General features: G+C 43.2%; 1 protein-coding gene and 1 long non-coding RNA gene across 4 annotated transcripts in view; one reads left to right on the plus strand and one right to left on the minus strand.

Annotated features, from left to right (window-relative positions):
- PSMG1 (proteasome assembly chaperone 1) overlaps positions 1-11,748 on the minus strand; it is a 28,014-nt gene extending 16,266 nt beyond the window's left edge. Inside the window, exons 1-7 of one of the 3 annotated variants that reach the window (XM_026502414.4) lie at positions 11,561-11,748; positions 10,373-10,479; positions 8,882-9,033; positions 7,070-7,132; positions 3,868-4,066; positions 2,885-3,021; positions 791-996 (exon numbers count right to left, since the gene is read on the minus strand). In XM_026502414.4, coding sequence (XP_026358199.2) covers positions 922-996; positions 2,885-3,021; positions 3,868-4,066; positions 7,070-7,132; positions 8,882-9,033; positions 10,373-10,479; positions 11,561-11,742 — 915 coding nt within the window. In that variant the 5' untranslated portion in view covers positions 11,743-11,748 and the 3' untranslated portion in view covers positions 791-921. Of the gene's footprint in view, positions 1-790; positions 997-2,884; positions 3,022-3,867; positions 4,067-7,069; positions 7,133-8,881; positions 9,034-10,372; positions 10,480-11,560 lie in introns of those variants that run through there. The other 2 variants (XM_057306689.1, XM_026502495.4) reach the window with 2 other exon arrangements.
- Positions 11,749-11,952: 204 nt separating this feature from the next.
- LOC130542650 (uncharacterized) lies at positions 11,953-12,873 on the plus strand. Its single transcript, XR_008957349.1, has 2 exons — positions 11,953-12,045; positions 12,309-12,873. It is a non-coding gene; the product is annotated as an uncharacterized LOC130542650 (long non-coding RNA).
- The last annotated feature ends 1,752 nt before the right edge of the window (positions 12,874-14,625 follow it).

The following is a 14,625-nucleotide window of genomic DNA, read 5'->3' on the forward strand; positions in this document are numbered from 1 at the left end:
ATATACAAAGGATTCCATAACTTATAAAGAAAGAGATAAGCAGCGTTCCTCAACTTCACCACTGTAAAATTTATTTTCACTGACAGAGTGTAGGGTGTGGTTTTCTGTAGCAGGGTGGCTACTTCAAGCTCATGACTCAGGTCACATTCTAGCAACAACAGCCGCTACAGCTACGGCCCTAGCTAACCCTGCACCAGGGCCCGGAAAAGTCTGCGAAAAGAGCCTGCCTGGCAGAGATCACTGAAAAGTGATGAAATACACATTTCTTTTTATTTCATTTTGAGCAAATGCATAACTTTGCTACCTGATCAATTTTTACCCACAACAAAACCTGGAGAACCCATAAAATACAAACTTTTTACATATTAAGAATAACCAACAGGGACACCTGGGTGGGTCAGTCAGTTACGTGTCTGTCCTGTTCAGGTCATGATCCTGGGGTCCTGGGATCAAGCCTTGGGGTTGGGATCAATGCTCACCGTGGGGAGGCTGCTTCTCCCCCTCCCTCTACCCCTGCCCTCCTCCCCCAGCTCACGCTCTATCTCTTATAAATAAAATAAAATAAATAATCACCAACAAATCAACTTTCGGATATCACACAGAACTGCTGCACTGCAGTAACTCTACGTAGGTATTACTAAAACCTGTTACCTGTAGCTTCTTAAAATTTTAACTGTATTACTATAAAATAGTCAAATAAAACAATACTCCCACCTACTGGATAAAGAAAAACATCTGGCTTATCTCGGTTGTCAAGAGTACCACCATAAAAAAGGAACTAAAACTACAATGAATTTAAAATAAGTTTATTCTGTTTGTACACCCGCATAACCCCTTGGGGAAAAAAAAACAACAAAACCACACACACTGCTCCCTTGAAGGAATGTATGGGTAATACACTTTATAAAACTATCTTTGGAATCATGTATAGATGTTACTCTGAATCTCATTTGTTGTCATCAATTTCTTCAGTATCTCTGTGCTCTGGGGAATATTCTGGAAGAAGAGAAGAAAGTCGTCAGTGCCGCGGGATGGAGAATTCACTTAGAAACAACGTACACACTCCAGCCCCTGCACTCGCAGGACGGAGACAGAACGACGGACAAAGAACAGGCCCTGCCCTGCGTCTCCTCTTTGGGGAGGTAAACAGAGCCGAGCGTCTCAGCGCTTCAGCGCGTCGTGTGTTTAAGCAGATAAACATCTGAGCCTGTCCTCCCTTTGCCCAAGACTGTCAGGTGTCGCTCACGGCCTCCGCGGACCGCCCGAGACCCAGACCGCCAGCGGGAGGGACCCTGCAGGCCGGCCTCGCTCCGCGCCGGCTCCTCTGCACCTCCGCCCCCCCCCCAGCTCCGCATGCGCCGGATCCGAGGCTGCCCACTCCCGCTTCCCTCTCAGACCCGGCTCGCCCCCCTCTCCTCGGAGGACCCTCCCCCCACCGCGGCTGCCCCCTCTCCTCGGAGGACCCCCTCACCGCGGCCGCCCCCTCTCCTCGGAGGACCCCCGCCCCGGGGCGCTCCCTCCGCCCTGCTGGCACGACAGTGGCCCCGCCACCTCCAGGCCGTGGCGCTCGCGCGGCTCCGGGGCGCTCAAGAGAATCCCACGTGGCTGCCCGCACGCCAGACAAGAGACTAGTGAACTCAGCACGGCCACGACCGCCCCCGTGAGAGAGACAACCGCACTCCTCCCAGGGCCACGGCACCCTCCGCCGTCAGTACGTTCACAAAGAAATGAACAGCTTCGGAGAAGGGATCTCAGTTTCCCCTTCGGTGAATCCTCCGAAAAGCAGCGGGTCCACTCGGGCTCCACGCGACTTTGCAGTTCCCAGCGCGAGCGCCGGCACTTCTGGAGCGGCTGGAGCGGCCGGAGCCGAGCGCGGGGCCACGCCGGGGCAACGCATACACGGGCCGGCTCCCGATGCCGCGGGAAGAGCCCATCAGCGAACCCCACAAGCAAACGATTAGTCCGTCCTCTGCGCTACCTATAAACCAACTGCGCTGGCCAGAAAGCTTATCCAGGACTCCAGCTAATTTGAAATCATGCTTGAATTACACGAACTTAGGTTTAAGTTTTACTCTAATTCAACAAGTGGCTGGGAATGCATTCTCCTATATGCCAGGGACATGACGACCTGGGGATACCACAATGGAAAATCGGGGTCCATTCCCACGGAGCTATCTAGCAAGCAAACTAATTTAATGAGACAAGTGCAATGAGCTAACTCCAAAAGAACTGACCAGAAAAGGTGTCTTAACACTAACGGTCGTTCTAGAATAAAACAGGACTCCCACTGTGGAACGCTGTTGTCTCTTCCTTGTACGAGCGAAGTTCTCACCGAGGGCACATGCACTTTCAGCAAATCTCTTAGGGAAAGGACAGGAGTTCCTACACTACCTGAAATCACAGGCAAAACTTTTTGTGTTCATGTTCCAATATGAATTTTTCTGGGGAAAGAGCCCAGGGACAACCACACACGGAGAGCAGGAAACAGGTTTATCTTGCCTTCACATAGCCAGTCCCGTGCAAAATTCAGTGAATACACATTGATAATTTGATCCATGCTGTGCTCAAAAAATGCCTTCTTAAATATTACAACCTTCCAAATGAATTAGTTACAGAAACTTCCTGAACAGTCAAACCATCTTCCTCACAGCCATCTGGGATTCATATCAGTGCACTGCACTGATCTACCATGAAAAAGCATGAACAGTTACAGAAGTACATCTAAAAGAGAGGGTCACAATCCAATTCACAGTGCCAGATTAGAAAGCTTTGAGAAAAAAAGATCTTTAAGCATTCCTTACGTTTTAAATCAGTACCATAAATTTACCGTTTGTTATTAAGTTCATTATAACTCAGGTATTAAGTCAATGAGCTAAAACCTTACCTTCACCAAACCTTTCAAGCTTCTGGAAGAAAGGATAGGCTTAAAAGCTTCAACTGTGATTAGGTCTAACTTCATCACATCAGTATAACACAAGTAGAGAACTGCAGGAATCTTCCACACTTGACAGTAACTCAGAACTATGAATAATACAAGGAAAAAAACCATTTACGTCTTCTACTGTATGATTTTTAAACTAAACACCTCTAAATAACAAAGGCTACTTTTAAAAGTAGTTGTCTGTTGCTTTCCTTAAAGTGTTTACTGCCATATCAAACCACTTATAATGCATATTCTTTCAAAGCCAATTTATTTTCACTAAGTAATTTCTTGCTTTTGCAAATATTGCTTATTTTGCATTTCCTGAATATACTGAGACACGCCATAAGTAACTACAAGATTAAAATTCTGCTGAATATAATAAATTAGCTATTTATTCCAGTAAACTTCACATTTAAGGGGAAAAAACTTACTTATTAACAAATAACAATTATATAACATATTGGCTACCAAAAAAGTAAGTGACAATCTCATCTTGATGTGATGCTAGGGTATAATTAAACAGAAATAAAAACTAAAATATAAAAAAACTCCAGATTCAGGATCTGGAAACTTCTATCTTGACAATTTTTTTGGTCTATCTTGACAATTAAAACATACTTTATCAACTTTCATGCACCAACAATTTTCACCTAACATCAGCTTGCATGATGTTATCACAGACCAAAAAGAAAGAGAGCAACTCTGCAACCTAACAGTTAAGAACTCTGAGCTGCTCTCGCATCATAACTGTGTGTGGACAATGTTAAAACTCAAACCAAATACAACATACTAGCAACAACAGATTTTAAAGATTAACAACAATATATTGGTATCAATCACCATTAACAAACTACCTTAAAAAGACCTTAATAGTCAAACTAATAACTGATAACCAATAAAGCACTAAGAAGATATACTGTCAGTGTTACAAATTTTAGTGTCACCTGCTGCAGGAAGATCGTGTACAATATTTGGTTGCTCCAGTAATGGACAGCATGGAGGCTCTTTGAAATTCTGTGTTTTTAGGGCTTTCAGGAAAGGAGAATGAAGGCTGCTAGTAGATTCTGAAGTTTTATAGTCAGTAACATGTCGACATGTGAGAACAGTTACTTGCATATTCTTCCTTGCACAAGAGCCAAAGACCTAGGGCAAAACTGACCTCAAATTAAAATACGCACATAATTTTGTTACAGAACAAAAATACTCCTCTAGCTCTTTCTCTAACACCATTCACAATAATATCCCCCCTGGAGAGGTGGAAGTGCCCAATGGAAAAGAGAACACATTTGCTGTCCCCTGACCTGGGTTTGGTCTTGGTTCTATCACTTTCTGGCTTGCTGTCTTTTTTTTTTTTTTTTAAGATTTTATTTATTTATTTGACAAAGAGACAGCCAGCGAGAGAGGGAACACAAGCAAGGGGAGTGGGAGAGGAAGAAGCAGGCTCCCCACTAAGCAGGGAGCCCAACATGGGGCTGGATCCCAGGATCCTGGGGTCACGCCCTGAGCTGAAGGCAGATGCTTAACGACTGAGCCACCCAGGCGCCCCTGCTGTCCTTTTCTAAGTAACTTTCCTCAGCTGTGAACTGAGGACATACTACCCACCTAAGGAGGCTGCAGTGTGGCGTCAACGACATCAGGAAGAAACCGGGGCAGAGCAGCTGTGAAAACAGCAGGACTGGCTTCCAGGGTAAAGCAGCTGCTTGACCTTGAGATCTCTTTTCGTACAGATATTTCTAAGAACACCACTTCACTTGCAAGCTACATTCAGACTAGCAGTGTACCAGCAAAAGGAAGTGATCCCCCTTCTCTAATCCATGTGTTGATGTGTTCAAGAACACTTGAATCAAGATGTTTCTAAGCTACAAGGTGCATTCCTAATAGTGTTTTATCACTGCAATATTTCTTAAATTCACTTTTTAAGTTATTTTGCTTGTAGGCACGTTTCAATCACTCTAGACCTTTACTTTCTCCTCAGTGTGTATTTCATGAAGTTCCAAGGACCCTTTTCAGCTTTTAAAATCTATGGTGACATAAACAAAAAGAGCAGCTATTGTATGGTGACTAACATAATATAATAAAAAAAAAAGCAGCTATTTTTTTTAAGAAAAAAAAAAGCAGCTATTTTTTTTCTTTTAACCCTAACCCTAACCCTAACCCTAACCCTAAGTAGACTTTAGGCCACTCTACCTTGTTGGGAAATATTTTACAAAAAGAAGAAAATGGCTATTTCCAGTAATAACAATAGAACTAAAGATTTTACACATCATTAATGATTTGTAAGACTAATTTCATCATCTCACAGCTTTGTAAATAAACACAAAATAGTTAATTAACATCAGCAAGTACATCCCATTTAAGAAATACAACATCACTCACAAGGCCTAATTTATCAACCTCCCTACAACACCCATAGACTGAATTCACACCTGACCACTCTGTTAGACTGGATATGTTTATCAGGATTTTGTGGCTGACATGAACCAGAGAGCAGGGGGACGTAAAGAGTGTCGCTAAGGCAAAAAATATATATATATATTAATTAAAAAGCTTAAAGGTCTGGAACAGAAAAGCTGTCCCATAGTACAAAAATAATAAAATATTTTTGACATAACAGTCATCCTATTAAATTAAAAAAACACAAATTAGAGCACCTGGATGGCTCAGTCAGTTAAGCGTCTGCCTCTGGCTCAGGTCATCCAGGGTCCTGGGATCAAGCCCCGAGTCCGGCTCTCTGCTCAGCAGGGAGGCTGCTTCTCCCTCTGCCTGCCACGTCCCCTGCTTGTGCACACGTGCACGCACACTCTCTCTCTCAAATAAATAAAATCTTTGTGTTTTTTTTTTTTTGTAAAGAGAGAAGGCACAAACAGGAGGGAAGGGCAGATGGAGAGGGTGAAGCAGGCTCCCTGCTGAGCAGGGAGTCCGACTCGGGGCTAGACCCTAGGACCCCAAGACTATGACCTGAGCTGAAGGCAGACGCTTAACCAACTGAGCCACCGAGGGACCCCCCTAAATAAAATCTTTTAAAAAAGAACAAACACAGATGAACAGCAAAGTTTCTTACCCTTTGAGATCAGAGGAAAGCTAAGAACTCTCCCTAGAAAAATACACATTGGCATGTAAGACAAAATCACGTATATGATCGTGAGAAGGGCCACAGACCTTCTTGAATAACTCCTCATTTAAGGAAGTGTATTTAATAACTTTTAATAAATGTTTCCGAGTATGCCAATCTGGTTTAAAACAGGTGTACACCACATTTCTTACTTCTGATGAATTTAATTTTAATACCTAAACTAAAACATACTTAAGATTTAAGCTGAAATGTTGCTAAGATACATATATGAGACCTACTTCGTTTAAAAATAATATGCACCTGGGGCGCCTGGGTGGCTCAGATGGTTAAACACCTGCCTTCGGCTCAGGTTGTGATCTCTAGGTCCCCAGACTGAGCCCCACACCAGACTCCCAGCTCAGTAGGGAGTCTGCTTTGCCCTCTGCCTTCCCCCACCCCGCTCATGCTCTCTCTCTCTCTCTCAAACAAATACAAAATCTTAATAATATGCAACTGCCAAAATTATGATTATTCTCTAAAACTCCTAAATTCTTCACTGAAAAATGTTGTATTGGGCACATAACGTGCACAATTTTCCCACAAAATGAAGCCTCAATTAAGCCATCCTAATTCCAAGACAAATGGACATCAATATTTTGGAATTTGGAGCAAGTCGCAGCCGAGTGCCAACTCCCTGAATACAGATCACACCTGTTTCCTGCCTCACAGCCCTGAGCCATCGCCAGCCCACATCCCGCCCACGTCGCCAGCCTGCATGGTCAGCACTGCTGTTTTGCACCCTGGGCCATAACCCTGTTCTGTTTCATGTGAGTAGCTTGTTTTTCTTTCAAACGTAACAATATGGCAGATGGGAAGAATCCAACTGTTTTATGCTTCTCTGACCTATATGCTGATGACATCTGTTAAATGAGTTCTTTTATTCTTTATATTCTGTAACAAATTCCTATGATATGTTTAAGAAAAAAACAAATACTTCCCTGCTTCAGTATCTTGCTGTGTAGGCTCAAGTGTTAGGATACAGAACCCTTAAAAAAAAAAAGGAGCTCACCCACCAGTCTTCATTCCTTGCTTACCTTTTCCAGCCACTGATACTGCTGGTCTTCAGCAACATAGCAACTGCACTGACAGAGGAGGACCTGGAAAATCACAGTCCAAGTTTTTTGTCAGGTCAAGGGAAGTTTACACACACTCTGAACTTCCACCTTATGTGTACCATTTGCATCCTAATATAACCTTTAGATAACACCTGTTTTATGAATTTGCTATCGGCTTATTTATCTTTAAAAGTTAGGACTCAAACCACTACTGGCAGTTAACATGAGAATAAAGTACACATTAATGGAGTGACCACAAGAGTTTGCATAGCAGACACCGAAGATACTACCAGTAAACGCTACCAGAATCTTCTTTATGACACAGGAAAGACACCAGCCCTGCTGCCCTTCTGGGGGGTCACACACTGGGAAGACCAGACACAAAACAAATGTAAACACTATACAACATACGCATTATACAGACCCTAGGTTCCATCAGAGTGGACGCCAGCCTGATAGCATCGCAGCCCAAATGGCACTGTGAAGCGGTGCTGCGGCCTCTGAAGATAGTATTATTTTCTAAACCAAGTTCCAACCCATATGCTCAAAGTGAAATAATTTGTAATGCCACAATGCCATAAAAGGATGGATTCCTGATTATTAATGCTCATGGAATGATTTTATCCACAGAACTCAAAAATGTCTTCTGTTAAAACACAGCCAGAAATGCTAACATTTAATTACCCAAAGGAAGTACAGAAGGGAAAAAAGGTACATGGCAATGGGGGAAAAGAAAAAGACTGGACGCGTAATTAACTACACACGTAGGTTGTGCACAATCAAGAGATATCTAACTAATACACGGTACCACTAGACGAGGTGACAGAAATTTCTCTTATCAGACCTTCACAATCTAAAGTACAATCTTTCCAACTAAAGATCAGATCAAAAACATGCTTAGTTTCATTCTTTCCTATAAATGCTGGATGTGCATAAAAATCCTTATGTAAACTTGAGTAACTTTGGGTTAGATGTTAAAAAACCAAACCAGAAGTATTAAAAAATCAAGCTTTACAGTTTACAAGGCTAACATTTGGTCCTTACCTTTTGAAATAAGCCACATTATAATATTAGGGACTTAGTGGCTTCCTGCGTTGTTTGAACCCCTGTGCTGGCCTGTGATCAAGAGCTCAGCAGCTGGGGAATGGCACTGTCAGACAAGCAGGTGGGGACGCACATCGCCTGCCTGGCCAAATCATCTGCCTGACTTTCAAATCACCCACTATGCTGTGTACTCTGAATGGACCCAGGATTCGGATTCAAATGCACAGGACACAAGGAAATCTCCGGATCAGCTACAGAATGACTTTTAGGACTAAAAAATCAGGACAAATCAGGCTAGGGTAAAAGCTCGATGTCAAGAGAATTATGCTCAAAATGCATAAAGCATTCATTTGTTCAACAAATATTAACTGAGTTTCTAGCACGTACCAGGCATTTGCTAAATCCTGGGTATCCTGCCACAAAGGAGGACTCCCCGCTTTCACAGAGTGAACACATGTTTGCACATTTAGAGTTATCAGCTGAAATAATTTTTTGAATGAGAGCAAGGTGTGAATGTCTAATGTCTATGTTTTTTTTCCTAACAAAGTTATTTCAGAATTTTCTAGAACTTTATCAATACACTGTGTACACCACGTTAATATTCATATAAATAACAGAGGCTGCCAGTACTGTCTGCAGGTGCAACTGCTCCGCCCAAAAGCAGATAAAAAGAAATGTGAAATTCAAATGAACACCACATGAATGATAGCTAAATGGCTCCCTCTGAAGCATCCAAGTCCTACGCACCGAGGGATTTGATTTCAGATGATAAAACACACAAAAGGCCTCTGCCGGGGACAGATGTGTAGTGTCCGTTGTTCTACACCATTCATTCCAGAGTTTAGCACAGCCAACTTCTTCCCAGACTCCTGAATTCATAACGAATGACGACAAAAACGCTGTGAAAAACAGTTCACGTCAGTTAGTGCCTGGTTCTGCAAGCTGCATTTTCTACAATCAAAAATGATTTCAAGTTACTCTAGAATTTGAGAGCTACAGGAGCCATTAAGACTACTGACCTTACACCGCCATTTTCCAGAAAAGGAAACTGAGGCCTCAAGAAGTTAAAGGCCACGGCCTAAGTACAGATGGTATCCGAGGCAGGAACTGAGAACACGGGTTTACTGCTGGGCTCTACCACACTCTCACAAGGTAAAACTTGCGGGAAAATCGTAGGCCGGGAGAACTTTGTATAAATGAGTCAATGGTTATTTACCACATACTATGTCCTGCAAGCAAGAACTACCTGACAGGGCAAGGGATCGACTTCACTGGAGATTCCCAACGCTCGCCCCCAGAGCCTGTGCACCAGCTAAAATCACACAGGTTGGCATACGCGTATGCTGTCCTAGCTGAACTCAGCACTGTTCTCACCTTAACCTATCAAATGGGCTCAAGTATGTACAGACCTGCAAACTTGAGAGCTCAAAAATGTTAGCGACCATCACTATGATTTTTAGAGCTCTCGTCCTGTTCTCAAAGGAGCCTGTTAATTCAAAGAACCACTGCCCCAAGGGGGCCATGTACACATGCCACCGCTGTCCCTCCAAGTCTGGCCCAAATAGGCCCAGGAGTCTGAGGAAATGCGGCTCCCTGAACACACCATAAACCCAGTTCCTGGGATTTGCAACTTCCCGAACCAAAGCACAATTCCTTTACGTCTTAAAGTTTATCCAAAAGACAGTATCACGGGGCGCCTGGGTGGCACAGCGGTTAAGCGTCTGCCTTCAGCTCAGGGCGTGATCCCGGTGTTATGGGATCGAGCCCCACATCAGGCTCCTCCGCTATGAGCCTGCTTCTTCCTCTCCCACTCCCCCTGCTTGTGTTCCCTCTCTCGCTGGCTGTCTCTATCTCTGTCGAATAAATAAATAAAATCTTAAAAAAAAAAAAAAAAAAGACTATCACATGAGCAGGCACAGATTTTGCTCAAAGTTACTCTGCTGTGACTTTTTCTATAAAAGTAACAGACATTTGAGGTATGACGGAAAGAAATAAGTAACAAGGGATTTTGGTTTTTCTTCTTTTTAAATTTTTTATTTAAATTCAATTAATTAACATAAAGTATATTATTAGTTTCACAGGTAGAGCCAGTGATTCATCACTTGCATACAACACCCAGTGCTCAGTACCTCACATACCCTCCTTAATGCCTATCACCCAGGTACCCCATCTCCCCACCCACCTCCCCCGGATTTTGTTCTTTCAACAAAACGACCAATCTAGCACATTTCTACTCACCTACTGCATTATTTCCTATAGCAATTATGAATTTGGAGCAAGGATATTTTTCCAGCAGAGAAACTTCCAAAGATTTTTTTGTTTGTCTTCGAAAGAGCCGCACCTCCCTAACACAAGAAACAAAAGGCAAAACTAAAGCAACTTAATTAGTACCGTATTATGAGAAAAAGGATACTAGAGACATGATTTTGTAATAAGTAATATGCAGGTTTTAATTTCATAAAGAATGTAATTATCATCTAGAGGGAACAACAGATTCAGGCAACAATAACTAACAGATAAAACCATCTGATGCAAAATTCATGGAGAACTCCACAACGGAGATCAGGCTATCCACCTGACCCACTGATCAATCTTAGCACCCCCCAAAGCAGCACAACTGGGTAGTGTGCAATAAGAAATGGCAAGCACCACCTTCCTGCCAGCAAAATATTGAACTTGCATCTGACCACGCCTCCAAAAGGAACATCCATCTACAGAAAATCCAAGGTAATGGACACACAGGTTAAATCAGACAAACTGAGAGTGTGGGACACCCTACAGAACCACGAATCTCAGCAGGGGTGAGAAGGAGGGGCTGCTCTAAATGACAGGCATCTCAAGAGAGACACAAAGTCTTTAGTAGCGTGTGGACCTTGTCAGGATTCTGATTTACACAAACTCACCGTAAAACGTCCTGTTTGAGACTCCTGAGTAAGTTTGGTCCTGCACTGGCTATTAAATGGTATCAAAAATCATTAATTTTGTTAGGGGTTTTAAGAGTATATTCAAGAAAATGCCTCCACCGTCTGATGTGCATTCTGAAAAATGGAGAGGTGAAAGGCCGCGGTCACTCGGGCTCAGAGGTGGTGGGAGATAAAATACATGCGTCGAAATCGTCACAATTGCTGAATCTACATGACTGGGTAGGAGTGAAGGGTCATTTTACTATCTGCTCCAATCTTTTTAAAGAGACAGGTTATCAACCTGCTACGGGCACCGAGGCTAACGGAAGAGCGGGGCGCAGGATAAAAGGGCTTTAAGAGAGCTGTCTTACGTCCACGCACCAAGCACACGACGGCCGCCCGGGAACCCGTTACGAGTGCGCAGGACGGCCCCCAAGTCCCCGCAAAGGAAGCCCTGGCGGCACCCACGCCACCGAGGCCGCCGCAGGCCAGCGCCAGCCCACCCCCGTGGACCGGACCTCACCTCTTCCGCGCCAGCTGCCGCCGGACCTCCCTGTCCTCGGCCGTCTCCCTCCTTCCCTCCTCCTCCTCCTCTTGGTCCTCCGTCCCGGCTCGGCACGGCGCTCTCACCACCTCGCCGAAGAACGTGGCCGCCATGCTATCCTGCCCCCCGTCACGGCAGGACCTGCGCCCCAAACGGCGCATGCGCCCCCGCCCTCAGACTCGCACCGCCACGCCCCCTGCACCGCCCCGGCGCCCCTGAGCCCCGCCCTCACGCCACGCCCCCGCGCACGCGCGCCGGGCCCCTGCAGCCGCGCCAATCCCGAGCGTCTTGTCCTGGAGCCTGAGCCCGCGGGGACACCGAGAGGTCGGATGACTGCGGGCTAGAGAGGCCAGCAGGGGGCGGGGCGTCCTGTCCGGCAGGAGACGCACGGAGGAGAGGAGCGGGGCTCGGCCGCCGGCTCCCGGGAGAAACCGGCCCCGCTCGCCTGACTTCCTTCACCCGGTGTACGTTCCCCATCTCCATCGGCGGGGGGTGGGGGGCTGGAGGGGGGCGGTGCTGCGGACCGGGGTGGGGTAGGGGGTGGAGAAGAAATACAGCGCTTCGTGGTGGTATAAAATGCGACTTTTACTTCGGCAATAAGAATTCACATTTCAAAAGCTGATAATTGTCAAGCCGATCTGAAAGAGTTTATGAGAATGCAAAAATAGTTACTTCTTTTTTAAAACGTGGCCGTTTCCCATACAAAATTTATTTTCTCCTTAAATAGCCTTTCATTACTAAGCAAAGTATGCAGTAGTTCTGGAATCGGTTCTCTTCGTTCGAACGCGCTGAAGACCGAGATGGCGGAGCACTGGGAGCGGGAGGGAGGGACAGCTGTGCCCCGTTACAGGGCGATGTCCGGCATTGCCGTGAAATGTAAAAATCCAATTACCTGCGTGTACTTGTACTGAAAGTAGATGACGTTTACATTTTGGAACACTGCCCATCAATACCAAAGTGCTAACTTGGGGCCAGGCAGAACCTCTTGAGCTATTCAAAAGAATCTCAGAAAGCTGCCGGAAATACCTTGTTTTCAGATGTGGAGAAATAGTATCAACAGAAGCGTGTACATTAAATCCGTTTTAGCAGTTTTACATATTACTGCAAAATGAAAAAGTTTGGGATTTGAAGCAAAATTTGAACATTTAAGTATAAGCAGCGTGACCACATTGCTATCCAGTGAGCGCTTGGGAAACTTTGCGGGTAGTTATTAGCAGGACTGCCAGTGTGATATTTTTAAACTGGATTGTTTTATAGAATGACTGAATTGCAGAATAAAAAGTATGTTTGGCTATCACTTTGTCTTAGTCCTTTTGTCGAATAAAGTAACTTGTAATTTTTACCAGTAAAATTTACCGCGATTTGATTTCACAGTTGCATTATGAAGAAATCATTTCTAGAAAGCTGATTAAAATTATGAGTAGGGTAATAATAATACATTTGGCCGTGATTTAAATTCTGCGTACATTTCAGTGAGAGTTTTACAATAATGTTAAGTTTTAAACAAATGCTTATTTCATGCAGTTACAATAAATTTAGGCCAAGCACTTCAAAAAAAGGCAAATAGACGTTCAATTTAAATTCTAAACCAGCAGAGATTCCCTTATGAAAGAAGGCTGGTGATAACCTCCTCAAGTACTGATGGAAATGAACCCCATCACAGAACATTGTAAATTCAAAACAAATTCTTTGATTACACTGAAATTGATAAGAAATTTTGCATTAAAAAGTCTTAACTGAGACTTAAATATTTTCATTTTATGGTATTTGTTGATGATGTAACAGCCCCAATGAGAAATTTCTATAAAATTAAGGGTAAATATGGGAGTGGAAATAGGTTTAAACGTTTCATTAGCAATCAAAAATCAAACCCCATGCGCCTAAAAATATTAGCAGTTTATTAGGAATTCTTCCTTTTCTCACCTGTACTAGTAACAAGATACTGGTATCAGTATTTCAGATGAAAGTATACTATAAACAGAGCAAAGGACACAGACTCTGTAGGTTAGAAATATTCTGACTTATGCTAAAGAAAAAAAAAAAACAAGTTTTTTTTTAAGCAGACATGCAACCACAAACAAATTTCTCAAGTAATCTAGACACTTGGGTCTATCTGTATAACCGAAATATATGTATTACATTAGTCTTTTAATAAAAGAATAGAAACCCTTGGGTTTCTGTATTTTACTTTTTCAGATTTACACATGCAAATCATATATTAATATTCACAGATATTTTTAAATGGGAAAACAACTTGCTTCTAACAACTCATTTTTCCAATAGCATGTTACTATGTTAAAAAGGTTCAATAGTGCATTCATTTAATCTGGTGGTCTTAATTTCAACAAATACCTGTTGACAAATTAAAACCTCACGGCAAAGAATTCTTTATCAAGATCAGATTTTCTAATCCTAACAAAGGCCACAATGAAAAAGCCCACACATGCCGTCATTAAAGTTTGTTGTGATGAGACTGTAATTAATTGGCTCAAAGTGTTCATAAAGTACTAATTTCTAAGGTGCTGTAGAGAAACATAAGAGGATGTCACTGTATCATCCAAAAATATGACCGTTTTGATCTTTACCTATACCTTTATTTTCTAACTGGTTAAAACTAAGACCTTGCCTCATAATGAGGCACATTTTGGCATCTCTGTAAATGCTGTGATGTGCAAGTAAAAATGAGGAAAATAAGATGGGATAGTCACATTCATAGCCTTCGTAGAAAAATATATATTCCCTGAATTAGTCATATCAAGTGGTCACCATTCAGTATGAATCCCAGTACTATAAACAAAACATTAGTGGGTTTTCGCAAACTGCCTGTTTCCCACACTCTGCTTCAGAACTCGATTATCAACGTCCGCATCATTGAATCCCCAGGTCCTTCTAGTGTAAGTTGTTTTTGACTTTGCAGGTGGTGAATTTTAGGGACTGGAGCTTATGAAAGTATTTGCTTCTCTCAAAAGTCAGATAGGCTCAGTGGCACGTCTCCTGAAATGTGCCTACTTTTTGTTTCCTCTTCCTGCAGTAATGACACCATT

The sequence above is a fragment of the Ursus arctos genome, unplaced genomic scaffold, assembly GCF_023065955.2.
Source record: "Ursus arctos isolate Adak ecotype North America unplaced genomic scaffold, UrsArc2.0 scaffold_4, whole genome shotgun sequence".
Lineage (NCBI taxonomy): Eukaryota > Metazoa > Chordata > Mammalia > Carnivora > Ursidae > Ursus > Ursus arctos.